General features: G+C 44.8%; 1 protein-coding gene across 2 annotated transcripts; it reads left to right on the forward strand.

Annotated features, from left to right (window-relative positions):
- Window positions 1–899: 899 nt before the first annotated feature.
- CUNH18orf21 (chromosome unknown C18orf21 homolog) lies at window positions 900–7,072 on the forward strand. 2 transcript variants are annotated; one of them, XM_070420995.1, is made up of 5 exons: window positions 910–1,070; window positions 1,149–1,171; window positions 3,533–3,732; window positions 4,632–4,831; window positions 6,459–7,072. In XM_070420995.1, the coding sequence occupies exons 1-5, from the start codon at window positions 994–996 to the stop codon at window positions 6,610–6,612; spliced, it is 654 nt and encodes a 217-aa protein (XP_070277096.1). In that variant the 5' UTR covers window positions 910–993; the 3' UTR covers window positions 6,613–7,072. The 2 variants fall into 2 exon arrangements, with proteins under 2 accessions (XP_070277097.1, XP_070277096.1); XM_070420996.1 differs by lacking the exon at window positions 4,632–4,831 and having other exon boundaries at window positions 900–1,070.
- Window positions 7,073–10,191: the final 3,119 nt, after the last annotated feature.

Below are 10,191 nucleotides of genomic sequence, written 5' to 3' on the forward strand. Positions count from 1 at the left end.
TCAAACAAATACATGTTTGTGTTCATAGCAGCACTATTCACAATAGCCAATAGGTAGAAACAATCAAATGTCCATCAACAAATGAATGGATAAACAACGCGTTATATACAATGTAATATTATTCAGCCATAAGAAGGACTGAAGTTCTAATATATGCTACAAGCCGAAATACCTCAAAGATATTACACTAAGTAGAAGAGGCCAGATGTGCATGGTAGGTAAATCCACAGAGACAAAGCCGACTAGTGGTTGCTAGGGGCTGGGAAAGGGGAGAATGGGAGCAACTGCTAAACGGGGCTGGGGTTTCCTTTCAAGGCGATAGAAGTTTCCGCACTAGATAACGTTGGTATTTGCGAAACGTTGTAAATGTACTAAACGCCACCAAATTTTCACCTTACAATGGTTAACTTCATGTTGGGTGAATTTCACTTCAATTAAAAGCAGAAAAAGAAAACAAAAAAGCTCTCTCGTGTAGGTGCCTAAAGTCGGCTGGACTGGAGGTCCCCTTGCGTCCCTGCATCCACCTGCCTCGGCCCGGCTCGCGAATTAGAGGGCGACGAGTGCTGAGGAAATGACAACTGGGGCATCAGAAAGGGGCTGTCGGGAGGGAAAGGCAGAGGGACCCTGGGACTCTGCTCCTTACATCGCTACCACTGCCGGGTGAGGCGGCTCCGCGCAGGCTCCGGTCCGCTGAGAATCCTCGCTGGGCCCGGAGCCGGGCAGGGGCAGGGGCGGGGCCTGGGCGGGGAGACAGCCGAACCACACGGGCCAGGGGCGGGGCCAAGCGGGGGCGGGGGCGGAAGTGGGGCGGGGCCGGGGAGAGGGGCGGGGCCGAGGAGAGAGCCGGACCGCGTGGGACAGAGCCAAAGCGACCGGAACGCTTCATCGAGGGCGCCCGTTTCCGGACGGAACGTGGATCCGGACGTCAAAGTCCACCACGCCGGGAGCCCAGCTTCCGGAGTCTCCTTGTGTCTCGGTGGGTCTGTGGTGGTGATGAGGCAGAAGCACTACCTCGAGGCTGCGGCGCGGAAACTGCAGGCTCGCTGCCCGGGCCAGGCCCGCTATCTCCTGTAAGCCCGGGACGCGGGGAACGGGAGCGCGGCGGGGTGGTGTGCCCGCGTTCCTCACGGCCTCTTTTTCTTTTGCAGCTGGGCCTTCAGTTCGTCACACGGTAAGGAGAACGCCCGTGGGTTGCGGGTCAGGCTCGCCTCGCCCGCGCCCCTCCGTCCCGCGTAGCACTCAGAATGAGCGACGAGAGAAACCTGATCCCCGCACTGCCGCGCGCCCCTTCCCGGGCTTCATGGGCCTGGCCTGGCCTCGCCTGGCCTGACCTATTAGCTGGATTGGACACCTTGACCAGTCTCTCGAAACAGTTTCCTCACTTGACTTCACAGCTATCCTACCTCTTTAGCCAGTCCGTCTCGAGCTGCTGTAACGTCCCTCCTGGCTTCCCCAATCTCTACAATGTTGGAGCGTCCAGGACTCTGCCCTGGGACCTCTGTTCTAGCTGCACTCACCTCCCGGGTGACAGTTTGTCATCCAGTCTCATGGCTTTTAAATGCTGTATCCTGAGCACTTACAAATTTATACCCCCAAACCCAGACACATCCTGATGCCTTCTTGCAACTTTTGAATGTCTCTGAAGGCAAAACCCAAGCTTTATCCCCCAACACAAGTCTTCCCATTGCAGCAAATAATAACTCCTCTTTGTAATCAGCCATTCTTGACTCCCTTCCCAAACCAACATGCCCTGGTTTTGCAATATATCCGTCCTCTAGCCGCCTCTCACCACAGCCATCTAAGGCCGGGTCCCAGCCACCAGCCTTTCTCCCAGGTCATTGCCAGCAGCTCCCGTGCATTTCCGCAGGCCATTCTCAGTCCAGCAGCCAAAGTGAGCCTGGTAAACGCTTACGCCAGAGCATGTCCCTTCTCTGCCACAAGCTCTCAACTTCCCATCTCACAGTGAAAGGGAAAATCTTGTAAAGGGAGGACAAAGCCTCACATCACAGGTGGCATCATCTCGCTGACCTGCACTCCCTTTCGTTCACTTAACTCGAACCACACTAGGCTGTTTCACTGCCTTCACCCTTCCTCCTGCCTGACCTCACATGTCTGCTTGGGTTCGGCCCTCACTTCCTATGGTCTCTGCAAATGTCACACACACACCCCACACCCCACCCCCGCCAAGCCTTCCCTGGCTGCCTTGTTTAGGATTACAGCAGCTCCATCCCCACTCCCCATTTACTTTTCCTGCCTTTGTTTTTTCTTCCCAGCACTTAACATTAGCTGTTGTTATATTTATTGTCTTTTACCACAAACTGTCCTTTGTTCACTGCTGTGTCTCCAGCTCTGAGAACAGTGCTGACACTTAACAGTCACTCAATAAATAGGAATGAATTTTACATTTGGCAGAGATGAGTTGCAAGCATGGTGCTTAGCTCTTTGTAGTGCTGTTGTGTCCCTAGGACTTAGCACATTGCTCACCAGTAAATATTCACTGAATAGCCCTGGCTGGTTTGGCTCAGTAGCTAGAGTGTCGGCTTGCGGACTGAAGGGTCGCAGGTTCGATTCCAGCCAAGGGCACATGCCCTGTTGCAGGCTCGATCCATGATTCTCTCTCATCATTGATGTTTCTCTCTCTCTCTCCCTCTCCCTTCCTTTCTGAACTCAATAAAAATATTATTTAAAAAAATATATTCACTGAATAAATAGATGCTGTGCTCACCTTCCTTTTCAGCTGCATCACCTTCATGCCCTCCCCTTTCCCTCCATAGCCATGCTTGCTTTTTCACCGTACTTCTCCCGGAAAGCTCCTTACCTTTCATGGGTGCCATCTCCAAATGTAGATAGAATGTATAGTCATCCATGACAAACTTTGACAAGCCTTCTCTTTGAAGTGTGGTTGGCTGGTCCATGCAGCTTAATAATTTCCAGGGCACTTACATCATATTCTGTTACAGTTCTTACCAGTCTTACCTTCATTTGTTTAGGGCTCCCAGACGTGAGTTCTTTAAAGAGAGCAACTCTTTCACTCCCACATTTGTGTCTCCACTTCCTAGCCTGGTCAGGGAATGCTTTCTTGATTGCATAAAGGGTCTGGGCAAGTCTGTTGTCTGTTACTTTATACTGAGAGAGCTACCTGCAGACAAAGCCCAGCCCACAAGCCACAAAATTATTTTAAAAAGAAACAAAGTCATAGTAAACTTTTATATTTTGTGATCAATGTGTTTGAAAAGTAGGTGAGACATGCAGCCTTTTATACTCAGTACAAGTAAGGAGCAAGAGAGTGGGGAATTACCTGTCTGTTGCTAAAAGGAATGAATGGAAACAGTGATAGTGTTTTGCAAAATAAATCATCGCCAGTTTATCTTTTAATAAATTCTCATAGTTTGAGTTTGCTTAAGGATAATGTATATCTGCTTATATTAAATAATAATATACCTTTCCTTTTTACATTTATAAAATTGGCAGTTTGAGGTAAAAAAAAGTATTCTAATTTATTGAATCATGAGTTTCATTTGTATAATTTTAGATGCTAAAAGCACTTTTGAAGAAACATGCCCATACTGTTTCCAGTTGCTGATTCTGGATAATTCTCGAGTACGCCTCAAACCCAAGCCCAAACTGACACCAAGAATACAGAAACTTCTTAATCGAGAAGCAAGAAATTGTACACTCAGTTTTAAAGAAGCAAAAATTGTGAAAAAGTACAAAGACTCCAAAAGTGTACTGGTAAGATTTCAGTTTCCAGACTTTCACTCAAAATGAAGAGAATCAGCCTAAACATAACTCAGAGATTTGTAGTAGTATATTGAGATTGGCAAAATATATACATTTTTTTTCCTAGTGATTCCTGTTTCAGCAAGTGTACAGCTTATTTTTGCTTCTTACAGTTACTTAAAATCACATATCACGAGCTATCAATTGTTCCCAGATCTCATTGTTGAGCACAATTATTTTTACAAATTGAGGATTTCTTGAGCAGACCAATGTGACTTCACCTGAACTGCAGCTACCACTAAATTATTTTTTCAGTTAATGGTCCTTTTCTTCAAACAACAGTAGCTTATTTGTTAGGCATTTGTCACTTTTTCAGTCATCCCCTCTTCCATGTCAGAGTATATATTTACCTTTATGCCCAACAAAAGTAAGTACATCTTATGTTCATTCATTAAACCTTTATTGAGGGTCTATCTTATGCCATATAATGCTAAGTATTGGGGATATAAAATGGATAAAACAACCAAAATCAAATTACTTGTGGGTTATTAATAGAGACGAGTATCAGAAGATACATTGAACCATCCAGGTGTTAAGGGGTATTATTCCCAGTCTCCTCCATAACCCCCACACATGGTTTTACATTGAGAAAGTAGAGACTTTATTATCTTTAAAAGGTGTTTTAAATTAAATACACAAGTTTAGCCATTCATTTTTTATTGGAGATTTTCTCATTTTACATTTGTGTTTGGTCTAATTCCTGCTGCAAGATTACAAGCTCCCTGAGTTTAGCCTCTGTTACCCTGTAGTACCTGGTCTGCTCCCTTGCATATAAGAATTTAAGGAACATGTACTTTATTGGACTAAATTTTAAGAGAAATCATGCCATATATGTCTTCTTTTTATGGCAGTTGATTACTTGTAAAACATGCAACAAAACAGTGAAACATTATGGAAAGAGCAGAAGCTTTCTGTCAGCACTGAGGAGCAATCCTACCACTCCTGTGAGGAAACTCAGCCTGAAGACCCCAGAGAGAAAGTCTCTAGGTTCTGCAAACCTAAATCACAGGGTGTCTGGTTCCAAAGGCAAGAGCCCAGCATTGACTTTCAGGTAATTAATTCATTAAGTTATTTGAATTGCCAGTGTTAACTCCTGAGTATTTCTTCTAATTTCCTCTTATGTACAGTGCCCAGACTTGCCTTGGCCCTCTTTTTTCCTCCATACCCTTTTCTTCTCTAGTCTCATATTCTCCTATAGCTTTCATTGTCACCTCTGTATGATTTCCAGGCAAATTCCTCTACTTGCAACCTCTCCCTGTTCCCAGCTGCATGCTAAATATATCCACTTCACCCCCTACAGGTCCCCAGGCTGACTACTCAAACCTGCCCATCCTCCTTAAGTTCCTTATTCTGTGAATAAACATGCCCTTCTAGACATTCTGACCTGAAATGGCAAGTTCAGTTGACAACCACTGCCTTGGTCCTTGTCCAGTCAGCTGCCAGTTTCTAGTGTCCTACTTTCATGGTGTTTACATCCCTACTGCCGCTATCTCTTCAGGTCTTTATTCCTCTTTTGATGAATCTTCCTGTCTGATCTCCTGAATCACAGCTCTGATTAGAAGTACCATTTGGGGCATGCAGCAGGTTCTCCAGCCTTCACTGCCTGGCACCAATCTGTCTGCCTGTGTTACTTTGCCTAATGTATCCTGTGTGTCAGCAAAACAGAACAACTCACCATTTACTTTCCTGCTCTAAATCTTTGTTCTTGTTAGTTTCTCTAATAAATTCCTGTGGAGATGTAACTAAATAGGGATTTGTCAAATGATACTGAGTTAACTATGACTGGGCACGTTTTAACAAAATTCAGGAAGGACTGGATTCTCTGCTTTCTGAATTGAGTTTTTTTAATGTTGGATTTATTGGATAAGAATTAAATTTCAAGGCCAGTTTTCTCTATATTCTTAATTTAATTGTTTTGTTATTTGGTATGATAGGAATTCATCATGGAAGTTTCCACTTTATTGGATAAAAGTAGATAAAAGAAAATTTGGTGTATTTAAAAGAATTCACTTGCATTTAGACCAGACTGCTTCTTAGACATGCAGGACTGAGAAAAATATTTCACATTTATCTTATAGATGGGGAGGCAGAAGAGGGGTCAGGCTGACAAACCCCAAATAAAGGTTCAGGATAAAACACAATTGGGAAGAATAAAATAGAATGAGGCGTAAATATACACATACCAGATGGGGAATCATTTATGGAGTGAATATATATAGAGGGCCTCCTCTGTGCCTGGCACTGTTAGAAAGCACTGGACTATACAATTAGTACAGAGTGCCTGCCCCGTGGAGCTTCCATTCTGGGGAAGATACAACGGAATGGTACCTACATGTGTAGGTTGAGATCCTTCAAAGTCATTGCTTAGCTTTGTCATGAGTCTTGATGTCAGACTTAAAGAGAACTCAAACCTGATGACACTTTACCTTTAGCCTTCTCTTTCAGGTGTGATAGAAGCTTCCAGAACCACCCAATATACCAACTAAATGTTGCTTATAGCCTACTTAGTGAGGAGGTTTTTGGGAGTGACTGCTGGGTACAGCCATTGCTCATATATGGCCATAATACAGAAGAGTGGAAAACGTGTCTGATAGCAGTCATTTAGGCTAAGCAGGAAGAACACTTTTTAAATTGTCCTTTGTCAGTATTCCTAAGTGTAGTTTTATGTTTCTTTTCAGAACGCCTACATCTGGACACTCAACACCCACTTGCTCCTCAAAAAATGTGAACAAAACAAAGAAACACTTCTCTCAACTAAAAATGTTACTTAGCCAGAGTGAATCCAAAAAGAATTCAAAGGTGGACTTCAGAAATTTCTTATCTTCTTTGTAAAGGATGAACTTATGGAAATAAGAAATGTTTAATGCAATTTCTGAAACTAAAGTTACCAGAAAAACAGCTTTTTAAAAACTAGGGTCTAAAAGCAAACTTTTCTTGGCAGTATTCTGTATTTATGGAGAAAATACCTCATTAGAATGAATAACTAAAACCTGCCTATCTCCCAGGGTGATTCTGAGAATCAAAAACATATGAAAGGTCCTTGTAGGTAATTTTAAAAAAATATGTGTTTATTGATTTTAGAGAGGAAGGGAGAGGGAGAGAAACATCAATCGGTTGCCTCCCATAAGCATCTCAACCTGGGTATATGCCCTGACCAGGAATCGCACTGACCTTTTGGTGTACAGGACAATGCTCAACCAACTGAGCCACCAGCCTGGGCTCAACATGTTTGTTTGTTTGTTTTTGAAAAAACACACCTTTAAATAAAGAATGTAGATATTTTAAACTATAATCTGTTTCTAAGCCTCTCTGTTGCTACAAGTTTAAAACTTGTTTTTCTTCCATTAGGGCTTGGTAAACTGGTGGCCAAGGTTATTAGCGAGTTAGTCTTGTAGTCATGTAAAGTGAAATTACACTAACTAGTGTCATCAAAGGGGGTTGGTGAGAGTCATCATTCTGAGGCTGCGGGCCACAGGCTGCAGCAGCTGGGTCTTCCCTTCATGTCCACAGCACCTCCCATAATACTTTTGTTCACGGTAGATACTGTACCTTTCTGGCTAACTTCTCACTGGAACATGTTTCTCTTGAACTCTCTGCTCTTCTGTTCACTTACCCAGGCATATGAGCTCTGTTGTTCTTGGAATGTACCATCTTCTTGCCGGCCGTGGGCCTTTGCACATGGTTCTGGAGAATGCCGTCTACTCCAGCCCCACTGCATTGAGGGCCACTCTTCCTACAGTGCTGGTGACCCTGTAGTTTCCTGCTTGACTGTCCCTAACTGCCTGTGAGCTCTTTGCATGTCTAGGTGACCTCAGCACCTAGTTCCCTGCCCAGCACGTAGCACAAGCTCTGCAAATATTCCTCAATTATGGTAGTTAAATTCAAATTCCTTAGCCCACTTGTTCACACTAGATTTAGAACTAACATCCTCTCCAACTGCATGACTGGGAAGTAAGAAGGAGTAAAAGTAGGAACTCCTAGGCTGGGAGCTGTTTACCTCAGTGGCAAATAAAGGACACACTATGTATTCTTGACTTTCTTTTCTATTTGGCAGAAGGGTCTTTGGGCATCTCCAAAGAGAATATTAAAATTATAGTGTGGACATAAAACCTTGTCTTGATATGAAATCTTTCATACTTATCTTTTCAGGCCTATCCATTTTCTAGAGAATATTTTCTTACTAATTTTTTTTTGTAAATCCTCACCCAAGGATATTTTTCCATTGATTTTTAGAGAGAGTGGAAGGGAGGAGGAGAAATAGGAGAGACAGAGGGAAACATCTATGTGAGAGAGATACGTTGATTGGTTGCCTCCCGTATGCTCCCCGACCAGGGTTGGGGATCAAGGCTGCAACCGAGGTACATGCCCTTGACCTAAATTGAACCCGGGACCCTCCAGTTCGCAGGCTGGCACTATATCCACTGAGCCAAACTGGCACGGGCTTTCTTAATAACTTTAATATGCAGTTATACACATATGCATAGGATATAGATATCCTATATAATAAAAGAGAAACATGCAAATTAACTGTCCTTCTGCTATGCTCAAGCCATACCCACCAGCCAATCAGGAGCGAGTATGCAAATTAACCCAACTAATATGGTGGCGGCCACGGAGCTGGAGCGAGCCAAGAGGCTTGGGTTGCCCCTGGCGATGGAGGAAGCCAAGCTTCCCACCTGCCCTGGCTGGCCCTGGGCTCTACTCAAGGCTACAAAGTTTCAATTATAGAAGATAAATAAATCCAAGAAAAAAAGGAGAGGCTGGGAGTTTGGGTCGCTGAGGGGAGTGGCCAACCTGAAAACAGCCATCAGCTCCTCACCCTGGCTGGCCAGGCACCCCAACGGGAACCCCCACCCTGAAGGGGCTGTGGGCAGCCTGAAAACGGCCCGCAGCCCCTCAGGCTGGCCACACACCCATGGGGTGAGGGTCCCCACTGGGGGACTTGAACAGCCTGCAAACAGCCATCAGCCCCTCACCCAGACTGGCCAGGCACCCCACCGAGACCCCCATTCTGATTTGGGACACCCTTCAGAGCAAACCAGCCGGCCCCCACCAATGTACCAGGCCTCTATCCTATATAATAAAAGGGTAATATGCAAATTGACCCTAACAGTAGAAAGACTGGGAATGATTGGTCACTATGACACACACTGACCACCAGGGGGCAGACACTCATTGCAGGAGCTGCCCCCTGGTGGTCAGTGCGCTCCCACGGGGAGCTCTGCTCAGCCACAAGCCAGGCTGACGGCTGCCAGCACAGCAGTGGTGGCAGGAGCCTTTCCTGCCTCCTCAGCAGCGCTAAGGATGTCCGACTGCAGCTTAGGACTGCTCTCTGCTGACAAGTGGACATCCCCCGAGGGCTCCTGGGCTGCCAGAGGGATGTCTGACTGCCAGCTTAGGCCCGATTCCCCGGGGAGCGGGGCTAAGCCAGCAGGTGGACATCCCCCAAGGGGTCCCAGACTGCAAGAGGGCACAGGCCGGGCTGAGGGACCCCCCTGAGTGCACAAATTTTTGTGCACTGGGCCTCTAGTAATTTATATTTAAAGTATGTCTTTGAATCCTTCACTTTTAAAAATGTAATCTCTCCAGAGAGATCATTAGATCATGGTCACTTCAGATTAGTTGTTTCATTATTTATTCTGAACTTAGGAAAAGATCACACAAAGCTCACGTAAAGATCTTTTCCTAAGTTCAGAATGCTTAGCATCCATGCTTTGGGTTTTTGCTTTAGTATCTTGGAATTACATATACAGTATATAGAGCTAAGTAATTCTCCCATCCAGGAATGGAGAAATGAAGCACTGGCCAAGAGGACTACATCTCCCAGAATTTCTAAATAAGAATCACAGAAAGTTCTGATTCAGTTGGTATGTGGCCATATGCAAACGTCCCAAGTGAGTCTTATCAAAGAAATTTGGCCAACACTGCCAGAGATTCCCAGTTTTCAAGTATTCCTCCATTGTGCTCTAAATGCAAGGTGTGGTGAGAGGGCCTGTGCTCCAAAGAACGAGTTCAAGCTACTAGTGAGTCTGTTTATTCAAAAGCACTTAAGCACTACTGAGCAGGAGGTCACAACAGAAGATTTGGTCTTGTCCTCTGCCCATAAGGAACTTGCTATATAATGAACTGTAAAACCCATACTTTATTATCATATCTCCTGGAATTGCCTGGAATTTTAAATTGTCAAGCAAGTCGTGGACCTCAAAAGTTGGTCTAGAGCAGCCGTGGGCAAACTACGGCCCACGGGCCAGATCTGGCCCGTTTGAAATGAATAAAACTAAAAAAAAAAAGACTGTACCCTTTTATGTAATGATGTTTACTTTGAATTTATATTAGTTCACACAAACACTCCATCCATGCTTTTGTTCTGGCCCTCCAGTCCAGTTTAAGAACCCATTGTGGCCCTCGAGT

This window comes from Myotis yumanensis, unplaced genomic scaffold (assembly GCF_028538775.1).
Source record: "Myotis yumanensis isolate MYYU_CA2020_CCGP unplaced genomic scaffold, mMyoYum1.0.hap1 SCAF_7, whole genome shotgun sequence".
Taxonomy (NCBI): Eukaryota; Metazoa; Chordata; class Mammalia; order Chiroptera; family Vespertilionidae; genus Myotis; species Myotis yumanensis.